Raw genomic sequence first — 23745 nt, forward strand, 5'->3', positions numbered from 1 at the left:
GCAGTTTGCTGTTTCTTGAACTGGTGGTGGTTACCTAGCTGTTCTCTTTGTGATAATTCACTGAACAACACATTTTAGTTTATATATGTTTTCAGACAGTAAAGAATCCGCCTTCAATGCAGGAGGCTTGGGTTTGATCCCTGGGTTGGGAAGATCCCCTGGAGAAGTGAATGGCAACCCACTTCAGTATCCTTACCTGGAGAATCCCATGGACAGAGATCAGATTATTATTCAGGACAGTAGTTACTCCCTGATAGGAAGCTAAAGGCTTTAAATGAAATGAACTGTATGGGGGACGGGAGGGTTCATAGCCAGGGTGTATAATATTGGGTTGGCCAAAAATATCTTATGGAAAAATCCAAACTAAACTTCTAGCCAACCCAATACTTAGGGACATACCATGTTACACTGCAGGCACATCCATATTAATACAGAAAAGCTAAGATAGGGAATTTGAAAGATTTAGCCACCCAAATGAGCAAATCACTGACAGAGTATAAAACAGTAATCTAACAAATCAAAATTTTAAATGATGTGTTTACCTTCCAACACTTAACAATACCCCATTGGCTATTACTCTGGCAAACAACAGAAAGGAAAGTATAAAGAAAGGATAACTACAAGATGACTTGCAAATTAAATTCCTGGGTATTAGGCTCTATATTTGTGAAATATAAGTCAAGCTAACAATAAAAATGTTTTCCCTTCACATCAATTTAGGGGAAAACTGTAATAACTCTTTTAGGTGCTTGTGTTCAGAACTCTTCAACTGAAACCTATTTTTGCAAACATTCTTACTTATCATTTACAATGCTATTTTAGTCAGGTACTGTTTCAGTGAAATACACAGAGCAAGGTACATTAACTCTACCTGCAATCTATTCACTTTTTGTGCCTCTTTCAAAGAAACAACATGTCCTTTGTTTTCCTGCACCATCATTTGCACTTGATTCTTTAGCTCCTTCACCTCCAAGTCCTTCTGATTAAATACTACTTCATCAGCAGCAAGAGCACACTGGGAGGGGGGAAAGAAAGCACAAGGGAGAGTCACCATGGAAAATATTCAACAGAAACCACACAATACCACAAAAACTGTGGTTTAATGACAGCTTGACGATGACTCTTACAATCTTCTTACCCTTTTTTTCTTGTTTCTCTATTATAAGGAAGGCAGAAACAGCTGAGAGGACGCATCACTGGTATAACGTAAGAATTAGTCACCAAAGAGATAGAAAGACAGTCCTTATTTTTATTTCTTGTATTTTAAGACTGAAGCCAGTTATTCAAATTCTATAGTACATTCAATGAGGTGTTTACAAATTTTCTAGAATTGCTGTGAGATTTTTAATGTGGGTCTTCAAAAATCAAAAGGGTCACATTTCCCAAATTGACCTATATAGTATAAGAATGCTCTATATTTATAATGGATATTTAAGTGAAGAACATTTGCTAACTTTGCACCCTTTCACTACAAAGAGATATATTTTGAAGCTGTTTGGAAATATGGTTAAACATATAGTTTTCTTAGTTCCTAGTGAATTATTCCTGTCACCAAATAAACTTGGAATATGTAAATAATACTTTTAAAATAAATTTTGAACTAAATAAATAGAAAATTAACATCGGTCAAGGGCCGACTTTATACTAGATTGTAACTTGGGATTTTAAAAATATCTCATTGAAGAAACTAAACATTTTCATGAAGAAACTAAAGTTTAGTGAGTGAACACCATTCCAGGACAACACAGTGGATAAACCAAACTCCTGACAGTCAACCTCAGGGCCTGTCTGGATCCAAAGCCTGTGCTCTTTCCACTAAGACACAGAAAAAGAGAAGAATGAGTAGCTGATTTACATACAAAATTGAATTCTCAAAAACACAGCATGCACGTGACTCCTCAGGTGGTGGCATGGAGATACACAGGCCTCTCCACTGGGAACCCATGGACTGAGGCCAGCCTTGATTTTTGCCACAGCCTTCCCTTGGGGCTTTGGGCAAGTTCCTTCTTTTTTCTGCTTGGGATGTTCGAATGACCAAATAAGGACAGGATGCATGACCCTGATGGTCCTAATAACCCTATATGTTTATGTGACCTTTATGACTTTTCTCTTTTTAAAATAAAATATAATTCTCATTAGCCCATATCCTCTGCTCTGGGCAATAAATTGTCAATCTGAGAGCTTACAATGTAATTGTTCTCTCAGTGCTGCATATGGTGTTGTTACATATACTTTATAAACTACAGCTTTATTGTTTATTATTTATTTAAAAGTGTTTTTAAAAAGTATTTATCTGTAGAGTATATTCATGTTCACATACTGCTCCTGTGTTCAAATCATGGAGGAAAAAAGCAACAAAGTCCCTTAAGAGGTATTTATGAGGGGATGGAGAATCACTTAAGAATATCTTGATGAAGCAATAAAAATGATTTTATTAAATCTCAGCACATGAACATTTTTTTTTAGTATTCTATGTGTCAAAATGGGCAGGCATAAAGTAGCTCTTCTGTATACTGAAGGGTGAGAGTTACCTGGTGCAAAAAATCTTGTGCAATTGTTGAGTTACAAGCTAAACTAGTCACATTTTCATAAGGTGCTATTTTTACTCTAAAGAACAGATAAGCTATTCACACTTGGGTGTGGACATCATTTCAAGGAAAGCAACTAACAGTATTTACTGCAAATGATAAAATTCAAGTTTCATACAAAAATCAGAATTTTGGAAAACATTTCTGCTACTATAAACTTGACAGCTCCCAATACTTAAAAGAATCTGCAGGAGGTGAGATCAGAGGTGAAATTAATGAATGTGTTTTTTTAATATTATATTGTGAATATGTTAACACTGAAAAATCTTCATAACTTAGTAAACAAATATTTCTCAAGTGTCCAATGCATGCTGATTCAAAATCATGTGTGGATAAAAGATCCATTCAAAATGTAAGATAAAAATCAGTGAACTTTAATGTAACAAAATGGTTTCAAACCCCACATCACAAGTAACCTTTAGGAAATTTCTACTTGTTGAGTTTTGATGTACTATCAAAGGATATTCACAATTACCTGAAAAAATCACTAATATATTCTTCCCCTCCAACTACAAATCTAAATGAGGCTGGATATTCTTCACACACTTCAACTAAATATATTGCAACAAATTGAATGCTGAGTGATATGAGAATCTACCTGTCTTCTATGAAGTCAGACATGAAAAGAGATTTACAAAAATATAAAACAATTCTACTCTTACTAAATTCTTTGTTTTGGAAATAGTTACTTTTCATGAAAAACTGCTCCTTATGTTAACATTAATTGGGTTATTATTGTTAGTTCTGAGTGAACTAATAGTTTAAATTTTTTGTTTTAATTCTAATATGGTAAATATGAATAGATACAAACTACATCAACAAAAGATCTTTAGGGGACCTCAATTTGAAGAAAGTAGCCTTGTGAGAAAAAAGTTCAAGAATTGCTGTAATAGAGGTTTCTTCCTAATACACATTAAAAAAGATACTGAAGAAAGATTTCTAACTAGAAAGTTATCTTATTACCTATATGTTTTCCTATTTTTTAAAAAAATGGTGGAATATCCATTTGCCTACCAGAATGCAAATGCCACATAAGCATAAATAGACATATCTGTTCTCCATTATTTCCCCAATGACACATAATCTTGAATAGTAAATGTCCTTATGAATGAAAAGTAGAGAACTGTAATTCTTAGTTTAACATATATATAATATGTATACATGTACATAGCTACATTCCTTAAATATTATCAAACATGATGATTTGTGTAAAGAATCAAAACTCCAAACTCAAGAGATGAGGTATTTTTCTTTCAAAAAGCACTGACCTAAAGAGGGATTAAAAACAATAAAATTTAACTTAATTTTGTTTCTGAAACTGTGTTTCTTTTCATTCTCTAAATTAATGACCAGGTTCACAAGGGTCTACTTAATAAATACAACAAATTAAAATATCAGGAAAAAAGAGGAGGAGCTAAGAAAACGAGGAAAAGAAAACAGAAAAAACAGGGTAACAGGAAAAGAAAAGGGATAAAAAAACCAGAGTAAAGGCAAATGAGATTTTACATATAACTCTTTGAAAAAAAAAACCAAAAACCCAAAACTTCTGAAACCCCAAAATGACTCTTACTTGCCCAGATAAATTTAGTCTTTAAACAAGTCACCTACTAAGGTGGTGTCTAAGTACCTGGCATTTCTTAAGCTCTCGCTTCAGCTGGAGAACTGTAATATGCTGTGGTCCTTCTTCCAGGTTTCCAATGCCCCGGTGTCCTCTGAACAAGGTGACCTCCTGGGTCATGTTAAACCACTCCTGCAGTTTGTGTTGCTGCTTTTCGTTTAGTCTCACAGAATCTTTTAAATCCACCAGGAAGGTAAAGGCTTCCTCTAAACAGTTTTGGTAACCCAGACATTCTCCTTGTAGCTGAGTGACTTGCTCCTCAAGAGAATGGATCTTATTTTTATCAGGAGTCCCCTCCTGATGGATCTGGCTAGTTTGGCTGCTACTAGCCTGCTGGCTTTGCAAAGCTTCTCGAAGCAACTTAATCTCAAATTCCATTTCGTCCATACGGTCTGACTCAGGGCTGAAGTTTAAGGTGGGTTTGTTTCTAATGTTGCGTGCTCTGTTGGCATATTTGAGAGAATTTAAGGACTCATCAAAATCTGAGGAGGATGGGCTGACACAAGTGATCATGACGGTCTTGGCACTGCCTCCCAGGGAGTCTTTCAGAAGCCGGGTAATTTTAGCATCCCTGTATGGAATATGTGAACTCTTCTTGCGTGGGTCCCCAAGAGCACTTATTACATTTCCTAAAGCCAGCAACCCACTGTTGATCTGAATGGATTCTTTGAAACGTTCGCCGGTATTTCCCGTTTTGGTTACTCTTTCTGATCCAGCCAAATCCACAAAGTGGAACTTTGAGACAATATGCCGGTGGGAATGCCATGATCCATCTTCAGCTGCCTCTCTATTTTTGTCCACTTGACAAAGGCTGATGGTGAAAATCGCGTGTGATCTACTGGAGTGCTCGTTCATTTGGGTTGTACCCGTATGCCTGGCTGCATTTCCCATCTCCAGGAGACTCATCACTTCATCTGCACTCTCCACCTGGCATTCCTTGGCCCCAACAATCACTTAAAATAGCAACAGCAAGTTTGTAAAACAAGTTGTAATCAAAATACAGTAGAGTTAAGTTAACCACACAACAATTTTCATTTGCTAAGCTGCCCAGCTAAGACAGGCCCTTCAAAAAAAAAAATCAGTATCTGTATTTAAAATGGATAACCAACAAGGACCTACTGTATATAGCACATGGAACTCTGATCAATTTATATGGCAGCCTGGATGGGATCCAGGGGAGAGAATACATACACGTATATGTATGGCTGAGTTCCTTCCTTGTTCACCTAAAACTATCACAATATTGTTTATTAATCAGTTAAGACTTCAATACAAAGCTTTTTTTAAAAAAAAATCAGTAGCATTAAAAGAAAAAAGTAACATCAGCAACATCATTAAATAATTTTAGATAATCTTCTAACAGGATTATTTTAATAGATGGCATTCATTTTGATGTTTAAATTCTAAAAGATGAAATATACGTGTGTATGTTTTGAACAATTTGGGGTGTTTTTTTTTTTGAATCACACTCAATTCTTTAGGATGGCTGACAAAAGAAAAATTCTTTATTCCAGTATTTTGATTTGTAGAGCCTAATATACTGATTAAAAGATTATAGATTAATTATCTATATAACTCAAAAGAATTAATCAGTAGTAAATTAATTGAAAGAAATCAGTCTCTTTTGAGTTTCTTTAATATTCAAGCCATCCTAAGGTTTAAGGTTTTGGGGCACATAACCAGTGATAAATGAAAATTTCAGTATAAATAAAGCTGGTTATTCATTCCAAAGAACAGGTTTCCCCTATGTAACATCAGAGTGCAAGGCAATTCAAAAAAAGCAAAAAAGCTTCTATTTCAATGGCAGAATAGAACCCAAAATAACCGAAGCTTACTACATGCATTATTTGTTTATATCCAAAAATATTTCAAAAAGGAGTAAGTAGATTTGGGATTTGAATCACAGCAATAAATCTGTGCTCAAGTTACAGCACCATGCTTCCTCTTTAATCAGATCCTAACATGTCACTCTTTCTTGAAACAATATTCATCTTTTTGCCTTGTTTTCAACATGACAACTCTTCTTAACAGCCCAGTTCATTTAAATTTCTAAAGTACCTATACTACAACAGGGAGTGCTCAACTATGGTGATTATAAAATATGACATTGTAAACATAAATCATAGCATAACTTTTATAAAAGTTTTCTAATGTTAGGCTATAGCCTGGCACTAACTATGGTCCTCAAACCCAGCTGAAAATCACCTGGGACCTTTATAAAAGGGAAAGTACCAACACCCATGCCCTATCCTAGACTACTTCATCAGAATTTGTGAAAAGTGGGGCCCAGAAATCAATATTTCTTAAAAAACTTCCAAGGTGAGACTTCCCTGGTGGTCCAGTGGCTAAGACTCTGCATTCCCAATGCAAGGGGTCCAGGTTCAATCCCTGGGCAGGGAACTAGATCCCACATGTCACCCTTGCACCATAACTAGAGAAGATTGCATGCTGCAATGAAGACCAGCACAGTCCAAAAAAAATAAACTAAAAATGCTTAAAAAAAAAAACAGATTTCCAAGGTGATGCTAATTGTGCAGCATCTAGGCTAGATACCAACTACCACTTGACACAGAGAAACTCAATACACACGTCAAACAAATGCATTTGGGTTGTGAGTGGGACATTTTATAAGGTAAGCAGCAATTTGTCTTAAGACTTACATTCTACCAAAATTTTTGCAGGATTGCTACCAGTTATGAAGTATTTTGATCATTAAGCTTATCAGGAGTGACAGTGTACACTTCTGTACTCTCTATTTTACAACAAACATGTCTTATTTTTGTAACTTTTAATATAAGATAAAAACATTCAATAATTACATTTTATAAGATGCAGAAGCTCAAAACATCAGTCTGAATTTTGTCCAGAAAGGATAAACTATACAAAATTATCTAATAAGGCCACAGAGCACCATGTATGTTTTCTTTCTAAAAAACAAAACAAAAACCAATTCCTTCAAACACTCAGGAATGCCAGGGCTGCAAAGACAGGGCCTACAAGGAGGCAAGCTTTACTGCCCCCTGCAGGCTACTGAAGGAGCTAACCATCTTATTTTCCTAACTACTAGGAAATCCCTCAGGGAATCAATCATTCCTCTGGCAGGATCCTTTATCTCCAGCAAAATTCTACTAGATGTGTTTTCTAGCAGAAGACATGCAATAAGAGTCACTGTTACTAATAATCGGGAAAATCCAAAACCTAAATGTCCAACAACAGACTGTTAGTCAAATAGATTGTACATTCAGAAGATAAAATTACCACATAGTCATAAATTTGAAAAGTATTTAATGATGTAAAATTCTTACAATATAAATATTTAGTAAAAATATAAGATATAATATGATACATGGAGTTGCAAGTGTAATTTTTTAAAATCAGAGAAAGAAATCTGCAAGAAAACACACCAAAATTGAGTTCTAAACTTTAACTTTCTTCCTTCTACTTTACTATGTTTTCTAAATGTCTTATGTTGAACATATTATCTTTTAAAACAAAAAAGTGGAAAGTGTTATTCTTTAAAATACTTGTATTTTGACCTTCCCGTTCTAACCTTTTCCTATTTCCAAACAAATAGACATTTAATGAGATTAACAGGTTGACAGCACAGAAAGTCAGACCTTGAGAAGCACAACAAACAACAGATAAATGTCAGTATGAAGGAGCATACATAAAAACTCTAAATTAAAATTTTTTAAAAAAAGAGGAAGCAATAGGCGTGCTGGGACAAAAATCAGAAAGGCAGAAAGGACAGTTCTGGATCAACTTGGATGAACACAAAAGGGAGAAGCCATCCCCAATCTCAGGGTAACTCTTGAGAAAAAAAAAAGTACAAAACTAATTTTGCCTATGTCATAGTCTTTCTTAAGTCAGACCAGGAAAGGGGCAAATTATTGGAAATAAATACAGTTGATCCTTGAGCAACATGGGTTTGAACTGTGCAGGTCCACTTATATGTGGCTTTTTTTTCAACAGTAACATACTACAGTACTACACGATCTGAGGTTGGTTGAATCTGCTGATGCAGTACCATGGATACAGAAGCCGACTGTAAGTTATACTTGGATTTCTGACTGCATAGGGGGTCAACACTCCTAACTGCCAACCCCCTCCACATTGTTCAAGGGTCAGCTATATTTTGAATTACAACTTAATAACTTCATCTTACCAAGTGGTCTGAACTTCTACTTTTCACCTAGGTGAATTAGCTGCTACTGGTAATCAGTAAGTTACTCCATTTAAAAGTAAAAACAAATTCATTTTGTTTCTATGTCTATTTTTAAAGAATCCTTGGAAAATGTCCAGAAACTGAACTAGATCATATTCATTTGCTAATGAAGGCTATTAATTAAGTAGGCTACTTCACCTGTGTTTCCCTTTTCATCTTCTCGGATGTGAAGATCTTTTACTGATGTCTCCAATTCCAGAAGATCTCTTAGGTCTTCCTTGTATACTTCTATATAAGACACTTTTATATTAAAGTCAATGCTAGGCTTTTCAGAGATGTTTTGAAATATTTCTTGGATAGCACGAGGAATGATACCTTTTTGACCCTCCACAACTGAAGCTGAAAATTTAGAAAAAGAAAGCCCATCTGAAACTTAAGATATAAGAAAAGCTACAAGCAATAAATATACAATCAGGGAGCTCAATCTAGAGCTCTGTGACAACCAGGAGGGGTGGGAATAGGGCGGGGAGACTGGGAGGGAAATTCAAGAGGGAAGGGACATATGAATACTTATGGCTGATTCACACTGCTGTATGGCAGAAACCAACACAACACTGTAAAGCAATTATCCTCCCATTCAAAATAAATTTTTAAAAATTAAAAAAATTACCATTAATAAACTTATTTTCTCAAATTTCTATTATAAATTTTTAAAAACTGTAACTACAAAATTCAGAAGCAAAAGTTTTCACATGCACGCACTTACTCAAACTTCATTCATGCATTCATTAAATATTTATATAGTACCTACTATGTGCCAGGCAGTATTCTAGGACCCCAGGAACCATCAGTGAACAAATCAGGGAAAAGATCCCTGCCCTTATGGAACTGGACTAGGAGAGACAGACAACAGCAAAAGAAGAATAAGTGAATTATATCGTGTATTAAAAGGCATTAGGTATGCCTGGAGAAAAAAATACAGCAAGGTAAGGGGGACTGGAAGTGTAAGGGTATTTGGGTGCAAGGCGATTGCAACTTTAAATTGGAAAGTCATAATGTGGGCATCACAGAAAAGCTGACATTTGAGGAGAAACCTGAATGAGGTGGCAGAGGAGCCATATATGTATCTGAGTGTCCCAGACAGAATAGCAAGTGCGAATGTGCTAAAATAGTGTGATCCAGAAACAAGGAAGCCAGGGCAGCTGGAGCAGAGGGAGCAAGGGGAAAGAGGCAGGGTACGAGGTCAGAGAGGTGACAGAAATCAGAGCATATAGGTGCCTACAGACCACGATAGACTTTAGGTCATATTCGGAGTGAGAAGAGAGTCACTAGAGCAGAGCAGTAAGTTGGAATTTAAAACAGACCACTCTATCTGCTGGGTTTTACATTGATCATAGAAGGGCAGGGGTAGAAGTGGGAGACCACTTAGGAGACCAGTGCACTAACCCAGGAATCTAGAGAGTTCAAGGGAGAGGAGGACATGATGGTGACACAAAGTTGGCAGCAGAGAAAGATGACAAGTGACCAGATTCCAGATTTATGTTGAAGGGAGAGCCATTAAGATTCCCTGACAGACTGGATGCAGAATGTGAGAGAAAGTGATGAGTCAAGGACAACTCCAAGGTTTTGTCTTGAGCGAGCGGAGCTGTCATCAACTGAAAAGGGGAAGAGTGTGTGTTGAGTTAGTTTAAGGGAAAAATGGCAGTTCATTTTTTGATTTATTAAGTGTGAGATATCTATTAGGGATACAACTAAGAAGGGTAAAGTTGGATATATGAGATCAGAGTTCAAGACAGTAGTCTGGACTGGAGGTTAAAAATTGGAAGTTAGGTAGCTACATATCAGTTCAGTTCAGTTCAGTCACTCAGTCGTGTCCGACTCTCTGCGACCCCATGAACTGCAGCACGCCAGGCCTCCCTGTCCATCACCAACTCCGGAGTCTACCCAAACCCATGTTCATCGAGTTGGTGATGCCATCCAACCATCTCATCCTCTGTCGTCCCCTTCTCCTCCCGCCCCCAATCCTACACAGCATTAGGGTCTTTTCCAATGAGTCAACTCTTTGCATGAGGTGGCCAAAGTATTGGAGTTTCAGCTTCAACATCAGACCTTCCAATGAACACCCAGGATTGATCTCTTTTAGGATGGATTGATTGGATCTCCTTGCAGTCCAAGGGACTCTCAAGAGTCTTCTCCAACACCACATTTCAAAAGCATCAATTCTGCGGCACTCAGCTTTCTTCACCGTCCAACTCTCACATCCATACATGACCACTGGAAAAACCATAGCCTTGACTAGACGGACTTTTGTTGGCAAAGTAATGTCTCTGCTTTTAAATATGCTATCTAGGTTGGCCATAACCTTCCTTCCAAGGAGTAAGCGTCTTTTAATTTCATGGCTGCAGTCACCATCAGCAGTGATTCTGGAGCCCAAAAGAGTAAAGTCTGACACTGTTTCCACTGTTTCCCCATCTATTTCCCATGGAGTGATGGGACCAGATGCCATGATCTTAGTTTTCTGAATGTTGAGCTTTAAGCCAACTTTTTCACTCTCCTCCTTCACCTTCATCAAGAGGCTCTTTAGTTCTTCTTCACTCTCTACCATAAGGGTGGTGTCATCCGCATCTCTGAGGTTATTGATATTTCTCCCAGCAATCTTGATTCCAGCTTGTGTTTCTTCCAGCCCAGCATTTCTCATGATGTACTCCGCATATAAGTTAAATAAGCAGGGTGACAATATACAGCCTTGACGGACTCCTTTTCCTATTTGGAACCAGTCTGTTGTTCCATGTCCAGTTCTAACTGTTGCTTCCTGACCTGCATACAGGTTTCTCAAGAGACAGGTCAGATGGTCTGGTATTCCCATCTTTTTCAGAATTTTTCACAGTTTATTGTGATCCACACAGTCAAAGGCTTTGGCATAGTCAATAAAGCAGAAATAGATGTTTTTCTGGAACTCTCTTGCTTTTTCGATGATCCAGCGGATATTGGCAATTTGATCTCTGGTTCCTCTGCCTTTTCTAAAACCAGCTTGAACATCTGGAAGTTCATGGTTCACGTATTGCTGAAGCCTGGCTTGGAGAATTTTGAGCATTACTTTACTAGCATGTGAGATGAGTGCAATTGTGCGGTAGTTTCAGCATTCTTTGGCATTGCCTTTCTTTGGGATTGGAACGAAAACTGACCTTTTCCAGTCCTGTGGCCACTGCTGAGTTTTCCAGATTTGCTGGCATATCGAGTGCAGCACTTTCACAGCATCACCTTTGAGGATTTGAAATATCTCAACTGGAATTCCATCACCTCCACTAGCTTTGTTCGTAGTGATGCTTTCTAAGGCCCACTTGACTTCAGATTCCAGGATGTCTGGCTCTAGGTAAGTGATCACACCATCGTGATCATCTGGGTTGTGAAGATCTTTTTTGTACAGTTCTTCTGTGTATTCTTGCCACCTCTTCTTAATATCTTCTGCTTCTGTTAGGCCCATACCATTTCTGTCCTTTATCGAGCCTATCTTTGCATGAAATGTTCCTTTGGTATCTCTAATTTTCTTGAAGAGATCTCTAGTCTTTCCCAATCTGTTGTTTTCCTCTTTCTTTGCACTGATCACTGAGGAAGGCTTTCTTATCTCTCCTTGCTATTCTTTGGAACTCTGCATTCAGATGGGAATATCTTTCCTTTTCTCCTTTGCTTTTCGCTTCTCTTCTCTTCCCAGCTATCTGTAAGGCCTCCTCAGACAGCCATTTTGCTTTTTTGCATTTCTTTTCCATGGGGATTTTCTTGATCCCTGTCTCCTGTACAATGTCACGAACCTCTGTCCATAGTTCATCAGGCACTCTGTCTGTCAGGTCTAGTCCCTTAAATCTATTTGTCACTTCCACTGTATACTCATAAGGTATTTGATCTATGTCATACCTGAACGGTCTAGTGGTTTTCCCTACTTTCTTCAATTTAAGTCTGAATTTGGCAATAAGCAGTTCATGATCTGAGCCACAGTCTGCTCCTGGTCTTGTTTTTGCTGACTGTATAGAGCTTCTCCATCTTTGGCTGCAAAGAATATAATCAATCTGATTTCAGTGTTGACCATCTGGTGATGTCCACGTGGTGTAGAGTCTTCTCTTGTGTTGTTGGAATAGGGTGTTTGCTATTACCAGTGCATTCTCGTGGCAAAACTCTATTAGCCTTTGCCCTGCTTCATTCTGTACTCCAAGGCCAAACTTGCCTGTTATGCCAGGTGTTTCTTGACTTCCTACTTTTGCATTCCAGTCCCCTATAATGAAAAGGACATCTTTTTTGGGTGTTAGTTCTAGAAGGTCTTGTAGGTCTTCATAGAACCGTTCAACTTCAGCTTCTTCGGCGTTACTGGTCGGGGCATAGACTTGGATTACTGTGATATTGGATGGTTTGCCTTGGAAACGAACAGAGATCATTCTGTCGTTTTTGAGACTGCATCCGAGTACTGCATTTTGGACTCTTCTGTTGACCATGATGGCTACTCCATTTCTTCTAAGGGATTCTTGCCCACAGTAGTAGATATAATGGTCATCTGAGTTAAATTCACCCATTCCAGCTACATATAGATGGTATTTAATATCATGGGGCTGGATAAGATCAAGAGGAAAAGCTGAGAGTCAGAAGAGAAGAGCACCAAAGACTGAGCTCTGGGCATTGAACTATTTATGGATTCACTTAAGAGGAACTACTAGCAAGAGAATAGGAGGAAAACTATGAATGTGGTGACCTGAAATCCAAGTGGAGAATATGTACCAAGTTTGCTGAAAGGCCAGTTTGACCGGAATGACCAACGAATTTAATAAACTGAAGGTCATCTGTGATATCTTGACAACTGCTGTGTCAGATGGAGAGAACTGACACCATGAGTCACAGATGAATGACGCTTTCAAAGTTCTGCTGTAAAGAGGAGCAGAGAGGTGGGATAGTGGATGGCAGGTGCAGTGGGCAGAAGAGGGGAAGTAGGCAATGTTATTAATCAATTTAAGATACAGTAAACACTCAATTACCCAGCATTCTCTCAATTATTAACACTAAAATACTATTAAAAGCAAACTGTTGTAACTGATGAAAGACTGTGTTCACAATGATCTGATCACTATGATTATTCACTGTTTAAAATACCATGTGAGCAAAGATTTTTAAAATTGATTATGCCCCATACCCTCAAGGTGAGCAAATTGGTCCTCCAAAACACAATGAGAATGTAAACTCGGATAGGTTTTTTGGGGAATCATTAGTATCAATAGTATCAAAAGTTGAAACCATAATCACTCTCTGACTCAGAGACAGTTCTAAAGAAATACATGCACATATAACCAAACGTGTTATATAAGGATCAGCAAAGATGTCTTGTTTCTGCTTTATTGACTATGCCAAAGCCGTTGAATGTGTAGATCACAATAAACTGTGGAAAATTCTGAAAGAGACAGGAATACCAGACCACCTGACCTGGCTCTTGAGAAATCTGTATGCAGGTCAGGAAGCAACACTTAGAACTGGACATGGAACAACAGACTGGTTCCAAATAGGAAAAGGAGTACGTCAAGGCTGTATATTTTCACCCTGCTTATTTAACTTATATGCAGAGTACATCATGAGAAATGCTGGGCTGGATAAAGCACAAGCTGGAATCAAGATTGCCGGGAGAAATATCAATAACCTCAGATATGCAGACGACATCACCCTTATGGCAGAAAGTGAAGAAGAACTAAAGAACCTGTTGATGAAAGTGAAAGAGGAGAGTGAAAAAGTTGGCTTAAAGCTCAACATTCAGAAAACTAAGATCATGGCATCTGGTCCCATCACTTCATGGCAAATAGATGGGGAAACAGTGGAAACAGTAGCTATTTGGGGGGGCTCCAAAATCACTGCAGACAGTGACTGCAGCCATGAAATTAAATGATGCTTACTTCTTGGAAGGAAAGTTATGACCAACCTAGACAGCATATTAAAAAGCAGAGACATTACTTTCCCAATAAAGGTCCATCTAGTCAAGGCTATGGCTTTTCCAGTAGTCATGTATGGATGTGAGAGTTGGACTATAAAGAAAGCTGAGTGCCAAAGAATTGATGCTTTTGAACTGTGGTGTTGAAGACTCTTGAGAGTCCCTTGGACTGCAAGGAGATCCCACCAGTCTGTCCTAAAGGAGATCAGTTCTGGGAGTTCTTTGGAAGGACTGATGTTGAAGCTGAAACTCCAATACTTCGGCCACCTGACACAAAGAGGTGACCCATTGGAAAAGACCCTGATGCTGGGAAAGATTGAGGGCAGGAGAAGAAGGGGATGACAGAGGATGAGATGGTTGGATGGCATCACTGACTCAATGGACATGAGTTTGGGTAAACTCCGGGAGTTGGTGATGGACAGGGAGGCCTGGCGTGCTGCAGTTCATGGGGTCGCAAAGAGTAGGACACGAATGAGCAACTGAACTGAACTGAAAGATGTCTCGTAATTGAGAAAAAATTCCAAACACTAACAAATCCATTAGTAGGAGAATGGTTAACAATGGTATACCATGCATCTATTTTTAAACAGATGTCTAAGATCCATAAAGTAAAAAAAGAAACTGCAGAGCAAATTTCACTTGGGTAAAAGAAAATATACATACATATCTATGTGAAGGGTATTTCTGAAAAAGTTCACAAAAAATGGTTACCTCTGGAGAGTTAGGACAGGGAGAGAAAAGAAAGGAAAACTTTCATAGTTGTAGTACTTGAACTTTTACCTTCAGAAATACATATATAGTCTAAAAATTTTAAATACAGATTACAAAAATAAATATGCTGTATAGAATTGGAAAAAGCAGAAAACAAAACTGCTTACAATCAAATGCCAAGACAACAACAACAACCAAAAACCTAAATGATACTTATGTAACAGTTCAAGGCAAAAATAAAAGATTTAATAAGGAAACACTGAAAGCCCTAGGAATGCAACAGGCATAACTGGTACCAATGAAGTTCAAAATAGACAGAGGTAGTAGAAACTGAGCCCAGGTTAGGTCAACTTATCTCACAGTCCTATGCACTAAAAGATCTCTCTTTAGACTATTTATTATAAAGTAGGTAGACTATTTATTCTTGTATCAATGGAATGCAACTCATTTATGTTAGCAGGAACCCTTAAAAAAAATATATTGGTGTCATATTTCTTAACACTTGGCCAAAAAGCACATTTTGAAAAAAGCTTGAGCTTTTTTCCCCTGGTGGTTCAGAATCCGCCTGCAATGCAGGAGACCTGGCTTCGATCCCTGGGTTGGGAAGATCCCCTGGAGCAGGAAAATGGCAATCTACTCTGGTATTCTTGCCTGGAGAACTCCATGGACAGAGGAGCCTGGCGTGCATGGGGTTGCAAAGAGTTGGACACGACTGAGGAACTAACACCTTCACTTTCATGGAAAATACATTCCAAGTTACAAAAAAATGGCTTACAAATGAAACTTAAAAACAACTTGCTTCCAAGTTGAAGATTACCAATGTTCAGATTTTAGGCAACAGACATCCTGAAAACCTAAGCCTTATTAACCTGGACAGCCATTCACTTGATTCAAGATGCAAGACAGGGGAACTCCCTGGTGGTTCAGTGGTTAGGATTGCGCTTTCACTGCCCAGGGCACCACCAAAAACCCAAAAATGATGCAACATCACCATCGTGTGGCAAGTAAAGGAAGCTGCAGGTTTTTCCAGTACAAGAAAGTGAAAATTCCTTCTAGAGAGCTTCCAGGAACTAGCCAATAGCACTATCTATAAACCCCAACATTATATATGCATTCTAGCTTAGCCAGACTATGAGGCTGACCAGAAACAGCTCCTTCATTTCCCACTTCAACAGATAACAAAGCACAGCAATTCAAAAGATGTATCAAAAAGCTGAATTACAAATAATATTTATAAATAAACCTTCCAAATGTATTCTGGTAACCGAAAGATCACATGTTCAATGTCACACTGACATTCCTGAAACAGACTATTTCAGAAAGAAACTATAAAGTTTTAAACTTCAGCAGCCATCATTTAGCTTTTATACACTATTTTAAGAGTATGCAAATGAAAGTTTTTAGACATTATGCTTGGTAAAAGTTGGTAAATTCAAGGTTCTGAAAAGCAGGAAAATGTGTGTGACTTTCAATAAGTATTACACTGAAAAATAACAGATTTTCCTTTTGCCACCGTGCCTAATAATGGTACCCTGTGCTGTGCTTAGTCGCTTAGTCATGTCCAACTCTTTGCGACCCCATGGACTACATAGCCCTCCAGGCTCCTCTGTCCATGGGGATTCTCCAGGCAAGAATACTGGAGTGAGTTGCCATCCCCTCCTCCAGGGGATCTTCCCAACCCAGGGAGTGAATCCAGGTCTCCCACATTGCAGGCAGATTCTTTACCATCTGAGCCACCAGGGAAGCCCTAGCTACTGCAAATGCAATCATTTACTGGAGAAAAAAACATTATTTGCATGGTCAATAATCAAACAGTAGATGGCTGACCTAGAATTGGTGTTCTATAGGGAGCCTTGGAAATGCTATTTTCACAAATACATAAGAAATGCAACTTCAAACAAAGTGTAATTTTTCACCTACCAGATGGTGAGAGAAATATTTGGAATGTATGACTTCCTGTGACTGGCAAGGATAAGAGCAAATAAATGGCTTTCATATATTGGTAGTGGGAATATAAACAGGTACAGTCTTTTTGGAGGGTAATTTGTCACTATCTATTCACATTTTAAATGTGCATACATGTGGCACTAGTGGTAAAGAACCGGCCTGCCAATGCAGGAGACATAAGAGAGGTGAGTTCGATCCCTGGATTGGGAAGATTCCCTGGAAGAGGGCATGGCAACCCACTCTAGTATTCCTGCCTGGAAAATCCCATGGATAGAGGAGCCTGGCAGTCTGCAGTCCACAGGGTCACACAGAATTGGACATGACCGAAGTGACTTAGCACGCACCCATTACTCAACAAATTTACTTTTAGGAATCTATTCTACAGAAATACCAGCACGTGGATCCAAAGATAAATGTACCAAGATACACACTGCAATTTTTTGGGGGGGCACCTCGAAGCTTGTGGGATCTAAGTTCCCTGACCAGGGACTGAACCTGGGCCATGGTGGTGAAAACGCCAAATCATAACCTAGACCACCAGGAAACCCCTTGCAACTTTTTATAACAGTAAAAATCAAACGTACTCATTAATACTGTCCCTTAATGCTAGAATGGATGAACTATGATCCATTTAAACTATGGAATATTATATGTGCAGTCAAAAAAAACGTGAAATTGTATGACCTAAATGGGAAGAAATGAAATGATATTTTATACTGTTAAATGAAAAAAGAAAGTTACATAATTACAGGTATAAAATACCTCATTAAATAGACAAATAACAACAGAAAACAAAAACTACATGTGTGAATACTTGTAGTAAGCCAAGAAAATGTCTAGAGGTCTCTAGACAGCAATGTACACAGCAAGCTGTTATTTCCTAGGAATGAAAGAAGCTTTCATTTGTTTAATTTGATTTCTTAAGCATCATATGCAATTCTTTTTACAATGAACATTAATCTTTTTAACTGGGGGGGGACATCAAAAACTGTTCCTAATGGTGATATTTCTTCTGGAATGAAGTATTTTAGACCAATTAAAATGTTTTAGGACAATAGATAACTTTAATAACTTTTTCCCTTAAGGCATTAAAATTGGATTCATGGCCTTTTCAAAAACAATTTAGCTGTATGTCACCAAGCTGTGAAAATTCTATAACTCTTATTAGTATAAGGCATATACTGAGTCTTAAAGAACATAAAACATTTGCCAATTAAAAAAAAAAAGCTAAGTCCTCAAGAAAACCCACAACTTGTAGTAGAAAAAAACTGAATTATTTATCATGAGACCCTAAAATAATCTAGTATCTTTAATCTCTTAATTGTATATCACTGTGATTCTAAAAAATGGGAAGAGGTAGGAGATAATGAGTACTTATGACTCCTCCATCTAATCTTGGAATGAGAACTTCCTTGGACAACACAGCTGCCCTCTAACTCTCCCTACCAATCCCTGCTTATAAAAAGAGATGTTCCTGAAAGTCACGTATTTAGTGTTTGAGAAGCATCAAAGCAAACACACTGAGAATCATTACACATAGACAGAATATTAACAATAATTTTAGACAACAATACATATGCACAACATTCAAAGTTTGTTTTTAGTGAAAAAAAAAATACAGTAAATGATCTCAGCAGAGAACCTAGCTTTCGATCTCAGCTCTCTCACAAGCCACCTTAACTGAACAAGCCCTTCATTGCTCTTTGGCTGGAACCAAAGAAAGGAAGAGAAACTAGTTTCAAGGTTCCTTCCAGCTCTAAAGAAAATCCTATGATCCCACCTTTCTCAACTAGAATTACAAACAAGAGAATTTCTACCCAAAAATATTCAGTTCTAAAAGTAAAAATCTGCGTATACATGAGGTGTGGATATGTTAACTGGATGGGAGGAATCCTTTCATAATGCATACATTTATCTAATAACTACACTGTATACTTTAAATATTTTACAACTGTATTTGTCCATTATACCTCAATAAAGCTAGAAAAGTAAAATAGAAATCTGGCTAGAAAATGTTTATAAAACACTTTACATAATACATTTCTCCTACTGCCTCTCTAAGTCTTGTACACTTTAAATATTTTACAACTGTATTTGTCAATTACATCTCATTAAAGCTGCTGCTGCTGCTAAGTCGCTTCAGTCGTGTCTGACTCTGTGCGACCCCATAGATGGCAGCCCACCAGGCTCCTCTGTCCCTGGGATTCTCCAGGCAAGAATACTGGAGTGGGTTGCCATTTCCTTCTCCAATGCATGAAAGTGAAAAGTGAAAGTGAAGTCGCTCAGTCGTGTCCAACTCTTAGCGACCCCATGGACTGCAGCCTACCAGGCTCCTCTGTCCATGGGATTTTCCAGGCAAGAGTACTGGAGTGGGGTGCCACTGCCTTCTCCTCATTAAAGCTAGAAAAATAAAATAGAAATTTGGCTAGAAAATGTTTAAGAACACTTTACATAATACTTTTCTTCTATTGCCTCTAAGTCTTAGCTGCAGGACTCTCAACATTTATAATACTAAAAGATGCAAACTCTGATCATGTTAACTCATTTCTCTCTTATTTTAAATTCTGTTCAAAATGAGAAAGTGTTGCCAGAGGCCAGGATTGGGAGGTGAGGAAATGGGTGAAGGTGCTCAAAAGGTAAAAATTTTCAGCTATGAGATAATTAAGTTCTGGGGATGTAATGTACAACATGGTGACTATACTTAACAATATGTATTGTATATTTGAAAACTGTTAAGACAGTAGAACTTAAAAGTTCACATCACAAGAAAAACATGTAATTACATGAGATGACTAATGTTAAGCTATATCATTCTGCAATATATAGATATATCAAATCATTATGCTATATACTTTGGACTAACACCATGTTACAAGTCAATTATATCTCAAAACTGTGAAAAAATGACAAAGAGTTGAACACTGAATATTGTCTTACAGGTCTTTTCTCAAGCAAATATAATGATAAATTTAACTGTTTAATGAAACTTCAATATTTAAAATCAAATCTTTCAAAAATGATCTTATGAACACATCTAATTATCCTATTCATTATTTCATTCAGTCAATATGCTAAGCACCTACTATGTGTTGGGCACTGTAGTATTTCAACTTCTTTCTACTATCTCAAATAAAAGTCAGAGTATGAGTATCTTACCAACATGGCCTCCTCCGATGGTATATGTCTTCCCAGATCCAGTCTGTCCATAGGCAAAAACGGTTGCATTATAGCCCTCAATGAGTGACAACACTAATGGCTTTATACAGGTATTATAGACTTCATCTTGAGTGGAATTTTTGCCAAAAACAAAATCAAAAGTAAAGATTCTATCTCTCCCAATGATAATTTGTTGGGTGTTTGGAATAACTCTCACACAAGCTTGATGATTATGAAGAACTTCTTTGCACAGCAGAGGTCTAATTCTTATAGCAACTTTAACTGGTATTTCTTCCATGGCAGCTTAGATTTTACTAAATAGATTTTCTACTTAATATCCATCATCTAGTGTGAGACGCATCCATTTTAAGTAAGATCTGGACCCCTGTGTATCAAAATAAAAACAAAATTTAGTTATTGACTCTTCTTTCCTAATAAACTAACCATCTTCTAAAGCAAAATCAATTAGAGCAGGCTTTATTCCAATATAAGACAGCTACAAAGAGTAAATCTGTCTAGAAAAAGTATACCTATATAATTTATAGATGAAACAATATGATGTCCAGCTTTGCAGCAAAATAATTTAGGGGGTCGGAGCCATGAGTTAGTAAATGATAAAGCAAAAGTGATTAAGTGAATGGGATTCAATCATGCCATTCTTTCTATAATGGTAATATGTTTCCCAGCTCATTTACCTAAATATTGAATAACTGGGGAGTTAGAAACATTCAGCAAGGAAATAACTGGTAATTGTACATATGTACGCAAGTAGTACAAAGCAAACTCTTATATTAGACTTTACAGCTATGTACTGAAAAATAACATCTCTCCTTTGTCACAAATGTTAGAAATTAATCCATGAAAACAGTTTAAAGGATTTCTATAAGTCAATGTAAATTTAAAATGAAAGTTTTTATTCAAAGATAACCAAAACTAACAGAAAAACTGTTGTTTCATTCATAAATTATGTGGTACTTTTTCTAAAATTCTCTGGTGGGATTAATACACTAAAAATTAAATTTGTAGTTATATTTACAGTGAACAACCTGAAAAATAAATTAAGAAAACAATTCCATTTACAATAACATTACAAAGAATCAAATGCTCAGGAATATATTTAACAAAACACATGTAAAACTTACACTCTGAAAACTACAAAATATTGTTGAAACTAAAGAAGATCTAAATAAATGGAAAAACATCTCATGTTCATGGACTGGAAAGCTTAAAACAACAATATTCCTCAAACTGCTCTCAAGATTAAACAGAACGCCTATCAAAATCCCAGCTGTCTTCTTTGTAGAAATTGAAAAGCTGATTCTAAAATTCACATGGAAATTCAAGGGACACAGAATAGCAAATACAATACTGAAAAAGGACAAAGTTGGAGTATATACTTCCCCAATTTCATAACCAGGCCAACAGTAATCAAGACAGTATGGTACAGGCACAAAAACAGAAATATAGATCAATAATTGGATAGACTGCTCAGAGATAAACTCACCCACCTATGGTCACCTAATTTCTACGACAAAGAAGGCAAAAACATACAGTGGAGAAAGACAGACTCTTCAATAAGTGGTGCCAGGGACACTGGACATCTAATGTACAAGAATGAAATTAGAACACTCCCTAACACCATACACAAAAATAAACTCAAAATGGATTAAAGACCTAAATGTAAGGTCGGACACAATGAAACTCTTAGAGGAAAACATAGGCAGAACACTCTATGACATAAATCACAGTAAGATCTTTTCTGACTCACCTCCAAGAGTAATGAAAATAAAAACAAAAATAAAGAAATGAGACCTAATTAAACTTAAAAGCTTTTGCACAGCGAAAGAAACCATAAACAAGACGAAAAAACAACCCGCAGAAAGGGAGAAAGTATTTGCAAGTGAAGCAACTGACAAAGGATTAATCTCCAAAATTGTATACAAACAGCTTCTGCAGCTCAATTAAAAAAAAAAACACAACCCAACCAAAAAATGGGCAGAAGATCTAAATAAACATTTCTCCAAGGAAGATACACAGATGGCTAAAAGGCACATGAAAAGATGCTAAACATCACTAATTAGGGAAGTGCAAATCAAATAAAAACTACAACAAGGTATCACCTCACACTGTCAGAATGGCCATCATCAAAAAATCTACAAACAATAAATGCTGGAGAGGGTGTGAAGAAAAAGAGAATGCTTTTACACTGTCGGTAGGAATGTAAATTGATATGGTCACTATGGAGAACAGTATGGAGGTTTCTTAAAAAACTAAAAACAGAAGTACCATACATGATCCAGCAATCCCACTCCTGGGCATAAACTTGGACAAAACCGTAATTCAAAACCCCAATGTTCACTGCAGCACTATTTAGAACAGCCAGGATATAGAAGCAGTCTAAATGTCCATCAACAGAGGAATGGATAAAGAAGACACGGTACATACAAAATACAATGGAATATTACTCAGACATAAAAAGGAATGAAATTGGGACATTTCCATAGACCTAGAGACCTATAGAGTGTATGGACCTAGAGACCTATAGAGTGAAGCAAGTCAGAAAAATAAATATCATATATTAATACATATATGTGGAATCTGAAAAAATTGGTATAAAAATGATCTTATTTACAAAGCAGAAATAGAGACACAGACAGAGAGAACAAACATATAGATATCAGTGGGAAGAGAGATGCGTGGGATGAACTGGAAGACTGAGATTGTGATTGACATATATACACTATTGAAACTATGTATAAAATAGGTAATCAATGAGACCCTACTGTACAGCACAAGGAACTCTACTCAATGATCTGTGGTGACCAAAATGGAAAGGAAAGCTAAAAAGGGGATATATGGCTTCATTGATGGCTCAGCAGTAAAAAATCTGCCTGTGATGCAGGAGATGCGGGTTCAATCCCTGAGTTGAGAAGATCTCCTGGAGAAGGAAATGGCAACCCACTCCAGTATTCTCACCTGGGAAACCCCATGGGCAGAGGAGTTTGGCAGGCTACAGTCCATTGGGTCACAAAAGGGTAGGACACAACTTAGTGACTAAACAACAAAATAGCTGCTTCATTTTGCTGTACAGCAGAAACTAATACAACATTGTAAAGCAAATATATACTACAAAACTCTTAAAAGAAAACACAAGGGTAACTCTTTGTAACCTTGAGTTTAGTAATGGTTTCTCATTTATGTCACCAAAAGCAAAAGCAATAGCAATAAGCAGTAAAAGGAAAAGTAGATAAAATGAACTCAATCAAATTAAAAGTTTGTGCCCCAAAGGATACTACCAAGAAAATGAAAAGATAGCAGCACTATTCACAACAATTAAGACATGGAAATAACCCAAATGTCCATCAGCAGATAAATGGGTAAAGAAGAGGTGGTGTGTATAGACAATGGAATACTACTCAGCCATAAAAAAGGAAAATAACGCCATTTGCAGCAACATAGATGGACCTAGAGATTATCATACAAAATGAAGTTAGAAAAATACAAGTACATATGATATCACTTGTATGTGGAATCTAAAATATGACACAAATTAACTCATCTACAGAACAGATAAAGACTCATAGACATAGAGAACAGATCTGCA

At 37.1% G+C, this 23745-nt stretch overlaps 1 protein-coding gene and 1 non-coding gene across 29 annotated transcripts in view; one reads left to right on the plus strand and one right to left on the minus strand.

The window, feature by feature from the left end:
* KIF27 (kinesin family member 27) overlaps positions 1–23745 on the minus strand; it is an 80948-nt gene that overhangs the window by 53448 nt on the left and 3755 nt on the right. For 19 of the 28 annotated variants that reach the window (XM_081520881.1, XM_081520851.1, XM_081520860.1 and 16 more), the window contains exons 2-5: positions 20142–20526; positions 8570–8770; positions 4216–5159; positions 872–1015 (exon numbers count right to left, since the gene is read on the minus strand). In XM_081520881.1, the coding sequence (XP_081377007.1) occupies positions 872–1015; positions 4216–5159; positions 8570–8770; positions 20142–20439 (1587 nt within the window). In that variant the 5' untranslated portion in view covers positions 20440–20526. Of the gene's footprint in view, positions 1–871; positions 1016–4215; positions 5160–7025; positions 7134–8569; positions 8771–9182; positions 9265–19311; positions 19386–20141; positions 20527–23745 lie in introns of all 28 variants that reach the window. The other 9 variants (XM_081520874.1, XM_081520933.1, XM_081520962.1 and 6 more) reach the window with 5 other exon arrangements.
* On the plus strand, positions 6534–6606 carry TRNAG-CCC (transfer RNA glycine (anticodon CCC)). Its single transcript has one exon. It is a non-coding gene; the product is annotated as a tRNA-Gly (tRNA).

The sequence above is a fragment of the Giraffa tippelskirchi genome, chromosome 1 (assembly GCF_054371585.1).
Source record: "Giraffa tippelskirchi isolate mGirTip1 chromosome 1, T2T-mGirTip1v1.2.pri, whole genome shotgun sequence".
Taxonomy (NCBI): domain Eukaryota; kingdom Metazoa; phylum Chordata; class Mammalia; order Artiodactyla; family Giraffidae; genus Giraffa; species Giraffa tippelskirchi.